Source organism: Gopherus evgoodei, chromosome 4 (assembly GCF_007399415.2).
Source record: "Gopherus evgoodei ecotype Sinaloan lineage chromosome 4, rGopEvg1_v1.p, whole genome shotgun sequence".
Taxonomy (NCBI): domain Eukaryota; kingdom Metazoa; phylum Chordata; order Testudines; family Testudinidae; genus Gopherus; species Gopherus evgoodei.
Genome location: NC_044325.1, coordinates 133,690,505 through 133,710,084, shown reverse-complemented (window position 1 = coordinate 133,710,084; position 19,580 = coordinate 133,690,505). Strand labels below are relative to the sequence as shown.

At 55.9% G+C, this 19,580-nt stretch overlaps 1 protein-coding gene across 1 annotated transcript; it reads right to left on the bottom strand.

Moving 5' to 3' along the window:
* Nucleotides 1–589: 589 nt before the first annotated feature.
* Nucleotides 590–18,963, bottom strand: PTPN7 (protein tyrosine phosphatase non-receptor type 7). The gene is made up of 10 exons (XM_030561168.1): nucleotides 18,880–18,963; nucleotides 14,768–14,993; nucleotides 13,827–14,010; nucleotides 13,032–13,116; nucleotides 12,607–12,683; nucleotides 6,241–6,378; nucleotides 4,902–5,012; nucleotides 3,798–3,955; nucleotides 2,811–2,924; nucleotides 590–1,242 (listed from the first exon to the last, which is right to left on the bottom strand). The coding sequence occupies exons 2-10, from the start codon at nucleotides 14,887–14,889 to the stop codon at nucleotides 1,149–1,151; spliced, it is 1,083 nt and encodes a 360-aa protein (XP_030417028.1). The 5' UTR covers nucleotides 14,890–14,993; nucleotides 18,880–18,963; the 3' UTR covers nucleotides 590–1,148.
* Between the last annotated feature and the right edge of the window lie 617 nt (nucleotides 18,964–19,580).

The window sequence follows — 19,580 nt, the reverse complement described above, 5'->3', positions numbered from 1 at the left end:
GTCTCTGACAGTTTGGTCTGGGTCAGGACCCGTGTCCCCAAGAGCATTCCCCAGGCTGTTTCTCTCCCTGCATAAACGTTCCCGCAGGTCCCCTGGGATTAACACTGCCAGAGGCATGGCACTTTGGGGGTGTGGAAGCCATAGAGCTACCCCCTTTCCCACTTTGCAAGAGCCCTGGGGCACTCCATGGGAGTGGGAATCTCTGGGAGCAACCTGCATAGTCCCTTGCCTATGGGAATTAGCAAGGGAGGTGGTGAGAGATCACTTGAGTGCCCAAGCACTATACTGGTGAATCCTTTCCTTTCTGGCTCCCCCACTACATGGAATTAATTTCCCTAGTACCTTGCTGCAAATTCCCCAGGTTTGAACGCATGAAGCGGAGGCCAGGTGAGCCCAGTACTGCTCACTCCCACCCACTCTGTCAGCAGGTCACTTAGGTGACCAGCCACACACTGTGAACAGTAAATAGTCAAGGTGAGCCATTAGCAAAGACTCTAGCACTCAGATTTGTTCACATCAACTCTCCAGGCCGTTCCAAAGAGCGAAGTCACTCCTGTGAATCAACATTTACTCACAAAGGATTCACAAACAGAATCAAGGGTGCTATTTATTTGCAATGTGATGTAACCAGCTCCAGTCCACACTTGACGAAACTGGTTGGAGGATTCAAATGCAAAACATGCTCCAGCTCCTAGCATATATCCAATTCCTTAGTACAGTTTGCTGGTCGGGGCTAGAATGCCACAGGTTTAGAAAGCAAAAGCCCGTTTCCATCCGTGAAACTGGCCTCACGCTCATAGCAAATGGCACCAACAAAACCCACCGGAAGTCCTCTTTTTGTTCAAACCTGCCCACAAACCAACCCTGTGCTAGCAATGCATCGCTGTGTGTTGGGACGCTTCTAAGCGGCTCTAGTTAATTACCCCAATTACAGGATGCCAGGAGGTAATTAGCGTGATTCAGGGCGGGTTTGCCACAGTCGTTCAAGGGTGCCACAGTTCCTCTCATGCTGCCAGGGTGGCATGATGTGAGCAGAAAGGAGCCAGGGCTAGCTGGAGCCCTCTTCTGGTAGCTCTACTGTCAGCTCAGATGCTGGAGACTTCAGAGTGCCCCGGGGAAAGTCAGAGCCCAGCAGACGGCTGGGATTATTATGGGCCTGTCGTCTCAGGGAGCTGTGAAGCATACACAGCCAGCGTGTGATGGAGGAATTGGTACTGTTCACTGGTCTGAATCATTCCGCCTCTGGAAGAAGAAAAGATGGTCTGTTGTAAGGTTTAATTAAACTGCGGCCACCTGATCGATTAATTCCTTGGAAAACTGTCAGCTGCATGGGCATTCCAGCCCTGTCTGCTATTCCCAAATAACTACAGTTAAATGCAACCTCGCTGACCTGGAATTCTCTAAGCAGCATTGGAGATTTGGAAGCCTTAGCAGGTGGTTCCCAGCCCGGACAGAGTCTGCTGATTTTCAATTGGTGCAAATGTGGAGTAACTCCACTGAAGTCAGGATCCCCCTGTTGTAATGGATCAGCATCTGTCTCTGCTCTAGATTCTTACTGGAACAAGTAAATGCTGCTTCAGCATCCAAGTGTGGATAGCAGTGTTCAGACATGGGATTTGAATGCTCTGTTTGGAGGCCACGAATGAAAAATAAACTCACAGCCTTGAAGAACTGGACCATAAGGATTGGACCTTCCAGCATTTGGGGTCAGAATTCAAGCGAAATTCATTCAGGTTGCGGGGAGCTAGAGCAGACTGAGTCTCTGCTATCCCTGGATGCAATGTATCCTGGGAAAGCCGGCAAGGGATATGGGACCCTCTCAATGGACAAGCCCTGGGAGGATGGTGAAAGGACTTGCCCTAGACTCTCCTGAAAGGGGATCCTCTTTGGTTTTGTGTAAATAAGTGAGCAACTCTTTGTAGAGCTCTAAAGCAGTCACTTGATGACAATCTCGCACCTTGAAGTTCCTAAGATCCATTGGCCCTGACTGTGGGAGCCAAAATAGCTTATTGTCCAGCTTGTGGCAAGGACTGCTCTGACCTCTGTCTCATAGAAGCCATCCCACATGTAGAACACTAGGGTGGGTGGGGTGAAATGACAAGGATCTGCTGACCTGTCGGGGGCTGTGCTTTGAAGACAATTCCCTGTGCCTTGAGGATGATTATATGGCTTGAGGCAGGTCAGATCCAGTAGTGGAACATCCTGCTTAATGCAGGATGGGCAGTTTGGGTGAGATTTTCAGATGCTCTGCGCTCACAGTTGGAGTCAGGTTTTCTATACACCCCGGGTTGTTCTGCAAACCTGGCCAGGTATTTTGATGCCCCAAAGGGTGCTGGGTTCTTTTGAAAGCCTGACCCGTAATGTGGATCCAATGACACTGGGTCTGGCTACCTCAGTAGGAAAGTCAATGGAAAGTGGCTTTCATTTGAGGAGACCAGGCTTGGCTCTTGCAGGACCCGGCGAGACACCGACTGGAATGAATCACTCTGTTTTCAAGCCTGTCGCTTCCTTCCTCAGCAGCAGGGCAGCGGATCCAAAGCTAGTTTCACTGTCAGGAGAGCAAGCACCGCTCCCTTGGAGTTCTCTTCCTGTTCTCCTGCAGTGTTTGTATGAAACCAAGCCATCCCCCTTCACTGCTGTGCTTCGCTCACTGACCCCCTTAATGCAAGGGCAATCCCCCCACCAGCTCCTGCTTCTCTCCATCTATAGCCTCTCCCAAGTGCTTTGGGACCACCAAGTGCTTCCTCCCAGCTCTGCCCAACTGCTCATGCCTAGGTGGCCTGGGCCCATTGCTGTCACTCTGCACGTACCTGTCTATGCGGAGCTGGCACACTATCCCCAGGATATCCACCTCTCCTTTGGCCTTCAGCTGTTGGCATCCAATCCTGGTAGCAATAAAGCAGCCTGTCCGACCAATCCCTGCACTGAATGGGACACAGAAGGCAGATCAAACTGAAGCTGGCTGGATGAGGCTAGTTCCTTATGGTCCTTGCTTTTGTCCACCTCACAACTGGTCCCTTGTCTCCAGGATCAGCTACCTGTCTTGCTTAGGTTTATGGCCCCCCATCACTGCAGTATTTGAGCCCCTCACAATCTCAGACACCTGCGAGGCAGGGCAGTGCTTTTACCCTCAAGGTACCAGAGGGGAACCAAGACACAAGGAGGCTCTGGCCCAGATTTCCACTGATGTCAACAAAGGTTAGGCACTGAGCCAAAGTGACTGACCCAAGGTCACACTGGGAGTCTGTAGCAGAGCTGGGACTCAATCCTGGGTCTCCCAATTCCCAGGCCATCCTCCCACCCCGAGAGGCCAGCTGATCAATTGGCCATGGAGCCTGAAGGGCCAAAGGCTAACTAGGTCAGTGGGATGTCTTCCACCAGCCCAGGATTCGTTTGTCAGTAACGTGGTGAGTCAGTGAGCAGGCATGGAAGCTCTGTGAGGAAGTCACTTGCCTAGGGAGGGATTCACGGGGACAACAGCAGGATAGCTCAGCCTCAGAAGTGCGTGCATGGCACTCAGCCCATTGCACGTGCCTCAGTTCCCAGAGTCCTGCTGTGACGCCAACCCACTGCACCCAGGACTGAAGGGAGCAGAAGAGACTCCCAGCCAGTGTTCACACCTGCAGTTGTAGCGAGGAGAGCAACAGGAAAGAGGGCGGGTTCCTGCTGCATGCTCTTCCTCTCCAAGTGGCTCGGCTGGGTGGCCAAAGGTCCCCTCCCAACCTCTGCCAGCCCATTCAGGCAGAAGCAGACTCCATACTCCTCCTCCCACCCTGGGGTGCAGGGAAGGCTCTCACCTGCAGTGAACGACTATGGGCCCCGTGCTGGCTGCAGCCTGCAGGATCTGCTCTACCTCCGACACCAGGTGCAGCAGGGGCTTGGCCGACTCGGGGGCCTGCTGGTCGGGCCAGGAGGGGAAGAAGACATGCTTCACCAGGCGACATTCATCTTCGAGCTTCCCAGCCATCGGATTGAAAGAGAAACAAGAACATAGGAACAGGCCTGACCAGACTGGATCAGACCCCAGGCCCATCCACGCCAGTGTCCGGGTCCCGACAGTGGCCAGCAACAGCTGCTTCAGAGGAAGGTGCAAGAACCCCAGAGCAGGCAGACATGGGATAACCTGCTCCCATGAAGGTCTCCTCTTGATCTCTAATAGCTAGAGACTGGATGAAGCTCTGGGCACGAGGGTTTCTCTAGGTTCCAATACTCTTTGTCTGCATTAACTTGCACACTGGATAGTCTTGCTATCCTTGTAAATGTCCGATCTCTTTTTGACTACGTCCTTGATCTCAATGGCATACGGATGGATACGGTGTGAGCACTGCCCTTCCAGTCCTGGGGGGCTCCTGTTCCCAAAGACAGGTACCCAGACACTGGAGCTAAGGCCAGCATGGTCTGACTATGCAGAGCCAGTGGGGACATCACCAGCAATGCAGACAGGCAGGTCTTTCCTGAGGCTTCACTCGGCGGTATCCCCAGCCCCTGTCCCCCTCCCTCTGCCCTGACAGACTTGCCAAAGGAAATTCAACCTCAAAGTGCTATGGCTCAAACTCTCCCCTCCATTATACCGGTGTAAATCTGGACTCACTCCACTGACTCCAGATTTACACCCACTCCATTTGATTCAATGGCGAAACCCCGGATTGCACCAGCGTCACTGAGAGCAGGGAGTGGGTAGGGGCTGGGGATCTACAGCTCTCCCCTTATCTCTGGCCACTTGCGGGGAGAGGGCTGGTGCTGGGAATTAATCCCCCCCCCACCATCCTTCCTGGGATGGATCCTTTTATCCACTTACACATTACATACGTCACTGCTGCTCAATCTCACCCCCGCCCCAGCTCCCCACCTCCGCACTCCCCATTGCCCCATCAGTCCTGGGCTCGGGGCCTCCGACTCACCTGGAGGGTGAGATCCCGGACTGTGTATTCCGCCTGCTCGCTCACCCCCTGAAGGCGGATGGTGAACGGGCCATAGGTGGCTTCCTTTTCAGGCCAGTAATGGACACATTTCTGGAAGGCAGGGATTCACGGTGAGGGAGCGGCCAAGGGCACCCGCTTGGGGTCTGAGTGTGGCTGGCACAGTGGCTCATGGGGGCAACAGGGGACAGTGCTGAGCATGAGGACACATGATGAACGGGGACATATCGCCGCCCCTGCTCCCTCTCCCGCCAGCTGCTCTAAGCCTCCTTATCCCATTAGCTCATCAGCCAGCCAGCTTCCCAAAGAGCCTTTGCGGACAGCCTGGTACAGAGTGGGGTCGGTAAGTGCAGCTCAAAGTGTACGGTCACAGGACTCAAGTCCCCTCTCACTCACCCCAGTGTGAGTCAGGAGTACTCCCCCTGGGCCCAATCCCCCCCACTCACTCTGGTGTAAATCAGGAGTAACCCCCCCGGGCCCAATCCCCCCCACTCACTCTGGTGTAAATCAGGAGTAACCTCCCTGGGCCCAATCCCCCCCCACTCACTCTGGTGTTAATCAGGAGTAACCCCCTAGGCCCAATCCCCCTCACTCACTCTGGTGTAAATCAGGAGTAACCCCCCCGGCCCAATCTCCCCCCACTCACTCTGGTGTAAATCAGGAGTAACCCCTCTGGGCCCAATCCCCCCACACTCACTCTGGTGTAAATCAGAAGTAACCCCACTGGGCCCAATCCCCCCACACTCACTCTGGTGTAAATCAGAAGTAACCCCACTGGGCCCAATCCCCCCCACACTCACTCTGGTGTAAATCAGAAGTAACCCCACTGGGCCTAATCCCCCCCACACTCACTATGGTGTAAATCAGAAGTAACCCCACTAGACCCAATCCCGCTTCACTAACCCCAGTTTGAGCCAGGAGTAACCCTACTGGGCCTAATCCCCCCCCCCACTCACTCCAGTGTAAATCAGGAGTAATCCCACTGGGCCCGATTCCCCCTCACTCACCCTAGTGTAAATCAGGAGTGACACCACTGGGCCTGATCCCCCCTCACTCACCCCGGTGTAAATCAGGAGTGATCCACTGGGGCTAAAGGGGTTATTCCAGCATACAGCTGGTGTACATGAGAGGATAGTCGAGCCCCATGTTTAGAAAGCTCCAATTCACAGCAGTTTTGATTCATCCTCATTCTGTGTATGGTCTCCCATGTCAGGGGTTAGCTGTAGCCCCCACTGTCACCAGCTCTGAGTGGTGGCTAAATGCCACCCGTCTCCCTTGGGTACTGTACAGCCAGCAGGGGCGAAGCCAGCCCGGACCGTACCTCTTTGCCTTCCTTGAGCTTGGTGATCATGACGATAAGTGGCGCGCCCTCCTGCCACACCATCTGCCAGAAATCCACCACCGTGTTCAGCATGGGCCCCTGTGTGGCGATATACTCTCGTGCGCGCCCTCCATAGCCCTAGGAGGGACAGAGGCAGGAGAGAGGGCTAGGTACAAGCTGCATTGGCAGGGACTGTGACAAAGTGGGGAGGTTTCTTGGTTTTTCTGTGTTTTCCAGTGGATTGCATGCAGAGGGAGTGGGACTCAGTGTCCCCAGGTGTTACTGGTTTAACGAGGTCGGGGGAAAGGCAGTTTGCTGTTACAGAGGACCGGAGAGGGAACTTGGGACCCCAGCCGATGGCCGGGAGGATGGAGACCCCAGCGACTGGTGACCTGGTGACCCGCAGACCCAGCACAGGAGTCACAGCCGGTTCTGGCCAGTGGGAGGACAATGGGCTGCGAAGAGAGGACCCTGGTGACCTGACCAGCCGGTTCCAGGCAGAGGGGCCAGAAGAGGGCTGAGAAGAGAGGAGACTCAGGCCATCGTGTTTACGACCCTGTTTATCTGGAGAGAAGCCAATGCACAGAGGTGGGGCTTGGGGTTGGGGATATCGGAGTCCCAGCTGGGAAGCAGGGGGGCTCTGGGCTGGAGAGGCAGCGCTGGCAGAGCTCACCTGGAGGCAGGAAGACTGGGATGTGCTGTGCTGAGTAAGGCCAGACCCGAGGCCCTGAGAGTTTCCTGTGCTGTGTTCACCTCTCAATAAACTCTTCTGTTTCATGCTGGCGGAGAGTTGCTCTGGTCTAGAGAACAGGGTTGCATCAACCTGTTCGGGGGTGAGGAGGCCCGGGGGGTCCAGAGAGCATGGACTCCCTGAGGGGCCCCACAGCAAGAAACAGGTGTGCTAAGGCTCAGAGAGGTGCGGCTCCACTGGAGGGGTCTGACCCCGAAAGAGAGTGGACCCCCGAGAAGGGCTGTCGCACTGAAAGGGGCACCCCCCACGGACCACACAGAGCCAAGCGTGGCACGATCTGAGAGTCCGTGACAGGGACAACAGCCAGGAATCTCTGTGTCTCTCAGCCCATAAGCCACAGTGGGGTTGTGGTGGATATGGAAGATTGGTAGTTTTGCTAATCATGCTAATTTAAGCTCTGTAGCAGCACCGTCCTAACTAGCCTCTGCACTGGAGCAGAGAGCTGGCAAAATCATAAGTCCATCGATTGCAACCTGAACAGCTTGCAATGCAGGTGTCTGCGTGGTGCACGCAAAGTCCAATGGACTGAGACAACGAGGAGGCTCTTGAATGAGCACAGCTACCTACAACAGTATAAGTAATAAGGCAAAGAGAGGGACATATTTGGGGTGTCTTTTAAGAATGCCCAATATTAGGCTTGGGCACCCAGGGCAAGAGACAGAGGGGCCCTAGTGGCACACTCTGTAGCATGACAATGACTGAAGTTGCATAAAGGAGCCCAGGCTAGGGATGACTGGTGCTGTTTGACCTCTGCCTTATGCGTCTGATAGTGCAGGAAGAATGATCATGATGATGATAGAAGCAAATGGCTTGTGCCTGTCCCTTCCCTTTATCTTAGGATGAACACTCCATGAGCTGATTACGTTTTGGGGATCTCCCCGCAGGACCTTCCATCCGTCCCCTTAGCCTTGTTTTTTTTTTTTTTTTTTTAAATAGAGACATTTCCAACCATTTATAATCCTGCACTGGAACTAATGAGACCTCCCTGGTCTGGCTGCCAGGGTGAGTCGGTTGAATAGCTCTGCACCTCCACACAGGGTCCTAGAACCTGGCCCCCATCACAGAGCATTGAATAGTTCATAAGTTAGCAATATTAATAGTGCAAGGGGGTTCACACAGGAGTGAGCTCAGCAGCCCAACACACTGGGCTGGCAGAGGTCACATGGGATAGAGGTCAGAGGGGCACTTGGACAATGCCCCACCAATAATAATACCTCATTCTTCTCCATTTCAGATCTCACAGGAAATGAAAGTCATGATTCCGATGTCTCAGGTGGGGAAAGTGAGACAGTGAGACTTTGCCCTAGGTCACCCAGCAAGCCAAGGAATAAAACTCAGATCTCCTGAGACCAAGGTCAGTGCTCTACCCATTGGGATGCTCTGCCCCCTGAGCTAGACTGAGCACCAGCTGAGGTAGGGGAAGAGGCTGCATTTTCCTCTCATCCCAACTAGCAAGAATGTGCTGTGTCAGGAGCTGGTTGGGGAAAGAGGGGCATGTCTGGCTGCAAAGTCTTTAGCCCACTCAGCAAACTGTGAGCTCTGTCATTGAACCTTGAGCTGCGGGAGCAGGGAGATGCTAGCAGTGAGAAGGGTAAGGGACTCTCTCTTTGCTCTAAGCTAAGGGGCTGAAGAGTATGCTTGGCACTGTGAAGCAGGCCCAGGAGAGATGTTGGCTCCAGTCCTGACATTACCACAGTCTCCTTGTGTGACCTGGGCCTGCAGCAGGTTTGAGGATTTCCATTTCGAGGACCCCAGGTTTGCTTTTCAGAGACATGGAGCACCCCTGGCTCCTGTTGGGCATGAGTGCCATTGTGCGCGCTCAGCACTTCTGCCTGATGGGAAGATAGGCTGCGAAAGAGACTCTGCCCCGGATTTACTACCCCTAGGACCTGTGTCCATCCACTGCCTCTCGCCCACACATCTGCTGGCTAGGGTGAGGGGTTTTCTGCTAGGATTTGCCCTTTCTGGCCCCCCAATAGTGCTGAGTTGCAGGGTCTGTTCTGTCAGAGAAGTGTAGAGAATTCATCCTTTAGGGGACAGAGGTTGGCAGCTCACAGGAGACACACAGCAAAGGTCTTGGGGGTCTGGCCCAGGTGAGTTCTTATCCCTACCAGCTACTCACTGCAGAAAGAGTTTTCACAGTGAAACCTCATCTGGAAATAGGCTCATTTCCGTGTGGGGTTGTTGTGTCATCAAATGTGTTGGAGGGATCTTTGAAATAGAGCATGTCCTGCCAGATATTCAAATATGACACAAATTAGCCAGTTCCCTGCTGTGTTACAGCTATTTTTATATAGTGGCATAAGCTGAAACTATGCAGAGTGGGTTTTGCGAAACACCGAAATCAGATATGGAAATGTGTGTGTGTGGGTCCATTTGTGTGTGTGCACAAGGGCAGAATCCAGATATGGAAATATGTGTAAGTGTGCAAGGGGAGGGTATGCACAAGGGAAGTGTGTGTGTATGTGCACGTATGCATGTGCCCATATATGGGTAGGGCAGTGATTTCACACTCAGTTGGCATGACCACTGCGTACCCAGGGCCTGCTTTAGCAAGTGCGGGGCCCGATGAACAGTTTCAACGGGGTCCCAGCAGGGATGACTGAAAAAAACCCCACACTTAAAAAAACACGTGGGGCTTGTACTCACCAGGTGGCGCTCCTCGTCTTCGGAGGCGGGTCCTTCACTCGCCCCAGGTCTTTGGCGGCACTGAAGGCCCTGCCACTGAAGTGCTGCCGAAGACCTCGAGTGAGTGAAGGACCCACCGCCGAAGTGCTGCCGAAGACCTGGAGCGCCGCCGGGTGAGTAAAAATTAGAAAGAAGCCTCTAGCCAGGGAAGGGATTCTCGGCCACTTGCCCCCCCAGCGGCCCTGCCACTGGGCGTGGGGCCCTCTTAGGCGCGGGGCCCGATTCGGGGGAATTGGTGGAATTGGCCTAAAGCCGGCCCTGTGTGTACCTGTGACATGACGCATTTTCACACAGCGATGCAGTGTTACACTGGGTCCAGGACTGACTGTTGGACTGCCCCATCAAACACCTCTTGAGGCCTTAACTGTCTGCTGCCTGTGTTCAGACAGCTGCATCAATGAGACTTGCAACCTTACAAGAGACTCAGGCTTGGTGCCTGTGGCGTAGCCATAAGACTGGAAGTCAGGAGTCCTCTAAGCTAAGCTCAGCTCTGACACTGATGTGCTCTACGATCCTTGGGCAAGTCACCTAATTGTTCTGTGCCTCAGTTTACCCATCTGGCCCACATGGATGATGATGCTGAATTAGTATTTGTGAAGTTCTGGGAAGAGGAGACCTGCTAAGTGTTATTACTCCAATCCCTCTCTCACTTGGTAGCAAATCCATTCAGATTCGCCCAGGAGATGGGTTCCGGAAGCTTCCTGTGCGGGGTTGGGACTGCTGTGAACTGAGCATGCACCTCGTTGAGGTGCTAATTAAACCCTTGCCCTGCTTTCTCTTGGCCCCCCAAGTTAACTGATCCTGGTGTGTTTCAGTGGGGATCACAAACTGACCCTTACTCCCCACCTGCAAGTCCCTGTTCGTTGCTTTCAAATGTTGGCTCCCATGGAAAATGTTTCACAACTCTGTAAACGCCAGGTGCAATACTTCCTCTGACCACCAGAGGGCATGGCCACCAAATCAGTCTGAAATGGCACTGCACAGAGGGTGTTTCTGCATTAGTGTTTCCTCCTGTAAAGCTCTGAGGCGTTTTCCCCCTTTTATGTTCCCCAAGGTACAATAATGCGCAGTGTGTCTGTCGGGTAGGAAACTCAATCTGCTGAACCTCCCTTTGGGAGCAGAGTTCTAGAGAGAGACATTGCTCCCGTCCCAGCCAGCAGACACGCCTCCCTGCTTCCCGGATCCCACCGCTTCCCACCACTTGGCATTGGCTGAGCTGGTAGTTCTGGAGACCTAATCCCTGGGAATTGGGTGGAGACCCATCAACTCATGTCACTCAGGCCAATCAGCACATCAGTCACTGCCTAGCTGGGCTGGATCAAACAGGTGAAATAAAATAATTCCTATGTGACACCCACTTCTCTGAGTCCTTCCTCCACACCCAATGGAAATTCCCCACTTCATTTCTGGAGCACCACTTCAAAAGGGCTGGGATTCCCCCATTAATAATAAAACACACAGCTCTTCTCTAGCACTTATTATCAGTAAATCTCAAAGCACTTTACAAAGGAGGTCAGTAGCACGATCTCCATTTTACAAATGGGGAAACTGAGGCACAGAGAAAGAGGAAGGGTAGCTTCACAAAGGTGCATTGCAATGCCTTAACACCTAGGCACCTGCTGCCCAGGGGAAGTCTCAGCCCCGAGCCAGGTGCCCAGGCCAGCCCTTTCCTGCAGCCTCCCGCCCAACCGCAAAGAGAGAGCCTCCCTCCACCCCACTGTAGGTAAGAGCCTGGTAGATGGGGCCCTCACCTGGGATGTAGGAGAGCTGGGATGGGATGGAGCCCCACTGGTAAGCTAGGCAGGGGAATGCCTCACTTGAGAGTCCTGTCTCGGTGCTCTGAGCTGCTCGGCGGCATTAGGACAGAGCCATGCCTGCATGCACCACCTGGCGGAAGCAGGTGCCTACAAGGTTAGGCAGAAGCAGCACCTGAATGTTGAACTTAGGTGCCTAAATCCCTTTGTGAACCTAACCCAAAGTGACCAGCCCCAGCAGCACAGCCTGGAATAGAATCCAGGGTCTCTTGAGGGCCAGTCTAGTGCTCTATCCACTAGGTAACGCTACCTCTGCTGCAAGCCAGAGTGGGGAAGCAGTGTCAGTCTAGACCCATGTCCCTTTGTAGATTCAGGGCAGCTGACAGCTCAGTGTCACAGTGTCCCCAAGGGATGGGGGCAAGGCCCCGTTCACTCCCCCAGGGATACCTGTCATCTAAAAATCACAAGTCAGGCGCCCCTCCCCATGAGACTAGCTTGCAAAGGAAAACAGCAAGCTCCAGGCAGGTTCTTTGGCTGCTTTCCTGGGTTAGTAGCCTCAAGGATCACCTTTTCTAGCTCTGCGCTGCAATCACAGAGGCTAGGAAGGGTTTTTAAGTGAACACTGAGATTGCCACACAATCCCAGGCTCTTGGGAGCTGGGGCTTCCCGACACCCTGAATATCATGAGAATTGGCAGCCCTGCAGCTAGACTCTGGCTGGCTGCCTGTAGCCATCTGGATGCCATGCAGATGGCTCAGGGTCCAATGTGAGGAGCGTGCGTGGTCCCACGGGCCATGTGGCACTAGCCTGAGTGATCTACAGCAAAGGGCCCTGTGCACAGGCTTGCAGCAGGGATTGGGATGAGCCAGTCGGGGCAGGACGCTGGAAGGAATGGGAGAGAAATGGCTGCAGGTCTATTCCCAGGTCTGCTGCTGTGTGACCATGGATTCAAAGCACCCAGCAGAGGTTTCACTGCCGGCAGCCAGCACCCCCTGGCACGCAGGTCCAAAATGACTCAGGGGATGCCACGTCCTGCCCACCTAAATGTTCCACCAGGTCTCCTCGCCCGGCCCTGCAGATCAGAGAAACTGGGTTCCCAGTCCCAGGGCTGTGGGCATGTGGAGAGCTCCGGCTCCTTTGGCTCTGCGGGTCTCAGGACGGGCAGACACTCACCTGGATGTAGTTGGCGTTGATGTAGTCCTGCTCCTCCTGGCTGCCGGCTCTCCTGAGGCAGACGCGGCTGTGGGGATCTAGGAGACAGAGCCGGGATTAGCCCCGGAGCAGTGAAGCCTGCAAGGCAGGACCAACCTCTGCCCGGCCTCCCCTCCCTCACTAACATGCTGAGTCCCAGGCCCTCACACCAAGGGGCAAAATCCATCAAGGAACCCGCATGTATGCACAGAGCTCAGTGACCATAGGCTGAACATCACTCGCCAGGCATCTAGGAGAAACGGGGCAGCTGGGCTGAAACCCAGGGGATGCTCATTAGGATGCACCCCCCACTGTCCCAGGACACACAGTCCAAAGCAGAACCTTCTCCGGATGCCCCCGGGCCCTAGCTTACCCACACACACACAACAGGAGGGAGCGGCACGTACTCGGGAGGATGGTTTTGTATCTGTCCTTGGAGGCCCGTCCAGGGATGTCCAGCTCCTCCGGGTTGACAAAGTTGGGGGGAATTTTCTGTGAAAGGAAAGGAGATAGCTGCTGAAATCCCTTCACCGCCATTCTGGCTGTGCCAGGCTCAGAGAGAGGCCTGCTGCCCCCCAGGACTCTGCCAGCAGGACTGGGTTCTGGCGGGACCCATTTTCCGGCCCCTCCTGACAAGATTGTGAGAAGGACTTGTTGGCAGAGTTTGTTCCAGACCAGGCTACAGAAGGGCCCTTCCTAGCCAATGCCCGGGGCACCTGAGCATAAGCCTTGGCCACCATGCCTGCTCCCACTGCCTCAGGAATGGAGACCCCCAGCATAACTCGCCTGGCATGGGCAGGTAATGAGAGCAGAGACAAACAACCCAGGGGGCAGAGAACACTTCCTGTACGTACTAATGATCCAGATTCCCAGCTGAGGAGAGCTGCGCCCCACCAGCACTGGGCCTGATTCCCCTGGGGGGTCAGAGAGTAGCTCTGCCAGCATGGCCCACTCTGCGAGGGCCGTGCCCTGGAGAATCGCATGCTCAGTCCCCTAGACCGTTCTGTAGAGTGGGGGGGATGCCCAGTCAGTCCTGGCAACAGATTAGGTAGATCTAATGCCCTCCCCTGGGGGGTACAGAACACCAGGCTGACAAGCGTGCCCTCAGGAGGGCTGGTGGGAGGGGAGCAGCCTGACTGTAAGGCAGGGGGTACCCTGATGAGACTGGGAGGGGTGGGCGAAGGGCAGAGCCAGCGTCTCACCGAGAACTCCTCCTGGAGCTGTGCCAGATTCCTGGCTTGCTGCTGCAGCTCCACGCCAGTCAGGATATGGCTGGACGTCCTGAGGAACCGCAGCGTGATGTCCCGGGGGGTGCAGATGGAGCGGATCGGCTCCACACTCGCCAGCGAGCTCATATCCAGCACCAGAGACACATTGGAGCCTCTCCTGCAAGGCAGAGCGGCTGGTCAAGCTGAAGCTGCGCCCCCACCCCCATCCCCGGCTCCCAGGCTGAGTCAATAGGGAGGGGGGTGCAAGTCTGGGCGCTCAGAGCTCTGCAGAAGACACTGTGCGGGGTGGGGCTGTGGGGCTCTAATGGGAGGATGCTGTGGGGGCAGAGCAGAGGTCCCTGAGGCTATGTGAGGGGAGGTGCTCCCAGGCTCTGGGATGGGGGCGGGAAGAGCACTTTACCGCTATCTTGGACTGATGAGTGACTCTCCAAGGCCCTGGATTAGGGTCAGGCAATTCAACTGCAGACCCAGCCTGGAGAAACCCCCTGCCCGACTGGCCCCCAGCAGCACCTGCTCCGGGTCCCGCAGCCCCTAGCAGCTGACTGGGCACCCAACGTACATAAGAGCCAGGCTGCTGTTGGTTTGGGTATAAAACAGGCCCAATGAGTGCTCTCGAACCATGGCCACGCAGGAGCTGTGGTGGGTGCAGATGGCAGCTCCCCACCCCTCCTGCAGGCTGAGTCCAGCTGGAACGCATTTGCTGGGGGTCCCTAGGCCTGACTAGGGGCTAAATCCAGGGCTTGTCTCCCTTGGGGGTCAGCTGGCGGCTCAGAGCAGCAAGCAGCCTAGAGCCTGCTGTCTCCTCTCCCCGACGCTGCCTGGTGACGCTCTGCCAAGGCGGCTTTGTGCGCTGCTCAGAGCCCTCTACCCCAGACGTGGCCTGTAAGGCCCATCGGTGCCTGGCTGCTGCTCACCTCTCCTGCAGCCGCACATGTTTCTTAGCAGAGGGGCCGGGCGTGCCAACCTTGTCCATCGCTGCCTGGCCTGGCAGACTGGAGCTATGAACTCCAGAGCATGCCGAGCAGTCCTGGACCATGCTGTGCCAGCAGCAGAGCCTTCACATTGAGGCGTACAGGGTGCAAACAGGTCCTGGCGGGCCAAGGCTCAGAGAGGATCAATGAGCCATCGGGGGAAAGGTGTCTGGAAAACACAAAGCATCCCTTCAGCTGCCAGCAGGGGTGCAACAGGGTCCCCTGCTCCTCTCTGGGGCTGGCCAGTGCAGCCTGGATAGCCAGCGGGCAAGTGGCCTAGCGTCAGCCCAGTCAACAGAGCAGAGTATCTCAGCCCACAGCACTTCTGGCAATCAGGCCCATGAGGTGGAGCTGGACTTCCAGGAACGGGCCCCAAACGCAGGTGAAAACTCTGGCCTAAGTCTGTTGGCTGGTTCCTGCTAGGGCAGATCTGTAGCCCCCAGAGTGTGAGGGGGGTGGACATGGTGCCAGTACAGCACAGCTGCAGCCTCTGACCCGGGGGCATGGTGCCGGTGCTGGCATGGCCCCACTGCAGCTGCCACCCCAGGGGTTCCGGCTTCTGCAAGGCACCACAGCAGCCTTTCTGCCCTGATGCTCCCGATGCCACTTATGCTTGCCCCTCCTGGCAGAATCATGCGTCGTTCCTGCCTCTGCACCGCCCTCAAACCCTGCCTCAGAGCTAGCCAGAGAGTGACGCTCCTCGCTGCCCTACACCTTCATCCCCCAGTGCCCTACAGCGCGGGCTGTCATATCCCCTTGCAGACCCCTGCCACTTACCACAGCCAGGCCTTCCCTCGTCCCCCTGCAGTCGCTCATGGCTCAGGCTAGTCCCACACTCCCCACTCAGCCTCTGGCAATGATTTGTCTGTCCCTTTGCATTACTTGCCTATTACAGACCTCCCGCTCCGCCCCCACTGGGCCAGCTTCTCCACTGGGGTAAGTCACTGTCGCTCCGGTCAGGCCAACAGAGCTGAACGAGTGACCCCAGCCAGGGATTGGGGCCCATCAGCTCCAGGCTCTCTGTGGAGCTGCAGGAGGGACGATGCTAGCGGGATCCAGGGGCAGTGCCAGCTTCCCTGCTCCCTGCCATCAGGAGGGAGGGAAAGGAGAAGGGTACAGGGGAGGAATGGACTGGGGTAGGGGGAAGAGGGGTAAAGACAATGGGGAGGAATAAGGCTGTAAGCAAGTGGCGGGAGCAACTGTTCCCTAGTACTCTGCTAACTGAGCAATGGGCAGGGCTGGCACTGCTTCTCTGCCCCAGGCAGCACAGCCCTATGGGCCAGGCTCTCCAGTGCCACGGGAATCCATCCTCTGTGCTGACATAGGAGCTCTGAGGAGAGAAGGCACCAGCTCAGAGAGATTCTCCACCCCCTCCCCACCACTGTCCCCGCACCGACCGTTGGAGGAAGCTGGCTTAACCATGCAGTTGAGCAAGACTGCATGTCGCGGAGGCTGATTGGCTGGGCCAGGGGGAACAACTGGTAAGGCTGCTGGCAGCAGAGAGTCCAGCCTTGGAGAGCACGGGCTCACCCCAGCTGTCCAGCTTCTGGGAGGGTTGAGACTTGGGGGGCTGACGCCAAAGGACGAACGCAGGGAAAGCGGACAGGGAGTGAGGACGTGAGACAGCGTGCCAGCAGGCTGGAAAGGGCCAAGGGGATGGGTCCTCCCCTGCTTCCTTGTCTTGGTGCATGGAAAATTGCACCGGTTTAACTCAGGCCTGCTCTGCACCCAGGTTTTACACCGGTATAGCCATGTTGACTAGGGGATGGATTTGTTAGCTACACCGATAGCACCAGACACCATTACATTGGGATAAAGGCGCCTTATTTCCCTTCTTGTATGGAATAAGCGATCCCGGTGTAAACCTCTTTACACCGGGACAAACCCCTTTGTACCGGCACAGCTTCCCCCACCCTTTCAATAGACTGGGAGAGCGACAGCAGGACATTTGTGTGTGTGGACAAGGTCACAGATTGGCTTTTAAACCAAGACACTTCAGCTGATGAAACCCCTTGCGTGGGCTCCGATTTCAGTTTAAAAGCAGCTTGTTTGGGTTTAGATTAACTCTGCTTGCAGCTGACCTAAGCTAGACTGAAATCAGCCTAGTGGAAAACCGACATCTGAGCATCTGTGCAGCCTTCGATGCAGGTTTCAGTATTGGCTCTAAAGCCACACCTATAATTAAGCAAAAACAACAAGGAGTCCTTGTGGCACCTTAGAGACTAACAAATTTATTTGGGCATAAACTTATTCTCTAAGGTGCCACAAGGACTCCTCATTGTTTTTGCTACCATTCTGATACCTATAAATAAGGTGTCAGTGGAGTAACTTCTATGGCCCCAAAAGAGACACTGCAGGCTTCCTCTAAGGGGAGTGAGAGGGGAAACTTGCATGAAATCAGAGTGATGTTCTCATGTGGACAACCGTCCTTCTTTCTGCCATTTTGATCGAGAGAATCAAGCGCGCTCTGGCGTGCGCTCTTGGGCCCTAGCTAAGGGAAAGCTGCAGCAGCTGAACTTAAATCAGGTTTTAGGTTGGTTTTGTTAGAGAGGTGCACTAGGCTGTGTGGACAGGCTTATTCCACGTTAACTAGGCTTAGGTCAATGAAGGTTCCGCCGAATGGGAGGAGATTGAAACCAAACTGCAAGCTGCTGCTTTTAGCTTGAAATCTGTGCGTCCACCCAGGGGTTAAACTAACCTGGTTGGAGAGAGCCCTAAGCTAGCCTGGTGCAACTTTCCTGTGCAGACAAGGATGTGTCACTCTGCTACAGTCTGCTGGGTTTGGGAACTAGCCAGCCCCAGGCTGGGGCCTGCCTATCAACCTCACATGATCCGAAATATCGAGGAGCCAGCAATGGAGAATTGTGAGGGAGAGAGATGGAGTCTGGAACAGAGGTTGAGGGGCTAGCATGGGAGGTGGGGGGGTGTCTATATTTCTCCTTCTCCATCCAGTTCTCATGGGTCCTCTCACGGGCGGTGTCCAGAGGCCCCACTCAGCTGGGCCTGAGCACAGCCTCGTTATGGGCTCAGATCCTCCTTTGGAGCCAGGTCCCAGTTTCAGCATAACTAGAAAACTAGTCTAGATCTGTCCCACAATCCCCAAGCCCAGGCCTCACTATGAGCCTCCTCCCCGGGCACCCCACTCTTGGCATTAAAAATGAACTCAAGACCAGGCTGGCAGGGCTAGGCCTTGGCACCTCCCCACAGCAAGGGGGCCTAGAGGGCAGGACAGCCCAAAGGGATGGGGTTTGAGCAGGCTGTGTCCAAAAATGTGGGGATGAGGCACTGCACACGGGCAGCTGGGACCATGGGCCAACCTGAACCCAGATCCTAACAGTGCCCAGGGCTCATGGGGCTATGGCTGGGACCCATGTGTTGTGGAGGGGGCCAGGGTCACTGTTACACTTCCCCGTGGCTCACCATGCTGTGGAGGAATGTGGAACCAAGCTCTGCCAGGTTTATACCCGACTCCATGCCAGGGTGTCCGTGCCTGGCTGAATGGCCCCCGGGAGATGGGAGGAGTTCCCCTGCAAACCCCATCATCCCTGCGTGACAGGCCCGAGGTGCACCTGTTTGGGCTAAGGGAAGGAGGGGCTGAGTTCTGACCTTTCCCCCTCCTCCCACCAAGGCCTGTGTGGGGAACCCCACTGGCAGGCCGGGGTGGGTGTCCCCGGAGGAGTCCAGCCTTGGAGTGTGATCACTGGGTAAAGGGCACCAGCCTTCTAATGCCCACGCAGCCCCTTGGCCATCTCCAGACACACCTAGCTAGGAGCACCCAGCCGGTGCCACACACGGTGAACCCGGGCACCATGTCGGGACAGGTCCCACCATAGCCTCTGCCTGGTGCTGCAGTCCACATCCTAATCCTATGCCCAGCCCCATGGTATCTGCCCTGCTCCTCAGGAAGCCACCAAGGCACAGACCAGCCCTACACATCATCTCTGCACACAGCTGCAGCCCAGAGGTGCCCAGGACCTGCTGCCCACCCGTCCCCAGCTTGGGGCCCTGGCTACCCCATCGCTGCAGGCTAGTCCAGGATCGCTCGGGGCACTTACCTGGGGCCCTGAGCGGGCCAGCCCGGCGGCTTCTCAGCACTAGGGCTGCGCGTGGTGCATGAGTGGGTCAGGCGCCAGGGTTTGAAAGTGTTCAGGAAACTGCTTATCAAGGAGACTCTGTTGCCTCTGCTGCTTCCTCTCCCCGCTTCTCCCCCCACCCTGCCTGCCGCCCACGCACATACCGGCCACACGCTCCGCAGCTCCGCTCCATCCGGCCTGTGCTAGGCAGGCACACCCCCACCCCTCCCCAGCGAGCTCCCCACGGGGCTCAGGTGGAGCCAGGCCCTGCCCGCCCCTCTGCTGCCCCTGCGGAGAAGGGGTCTGCCTGCCAGGGCAGGACATGCTGCCAGAGCAGAGGGGCCAGCGGGGCTGGCACTGGAGCTGGCCTATGGGGGGCCATCGTCCTGCCCAGCATAGGGGTGCACCAGCACATGGCTGCCCCAACAGCCTCGCTGCAGCTGAGGCCGGCCTGGGCAACAGAACAAACAGGCAGGGATCCCCAAGGGGGCGTAAGGCAGGGGACAGGGGGCAGGGCACGGGTTAAGCAGAAAGAGACTTTGGGTCTAGAGAAGCTTCCTGCTCCCCATTCTGTGGTACTGCCTCCTCCCCGGTAGGTGGGAGAGGGGTTCACCTGGCCCATACCTGCTGCACGATGACCTGTCTGGCCTTACACAACCCCCCACTGTGACCCAAAGTCCCCA

Excerpts from the sequence above, each read along its gene's own strand:
- PTPN7 (XM_030561168.1), bottom strand. The coding sequence starts at position 14,889 with ATGGTCCAGGACTGCTCGGCATGCTCTGGAGTTCATAGCTCCAGTCTG. Across the intron at positions 6,379-12,606 it reads TCAACGCCAACTACATCCAG|GGCTATGGAGGGCGCGCACG; the intron begins GTGAGTGTCTGC and ends TGTCCCTCCTAG. Across the intron at positions 1,243-2,810 it reads TGCCAGCTCCGCATAGACAG|AGGCGGAATGATTCAGACCA; the intron begins GTACGTGCAGAG and ends TTCTTCTTCCAG.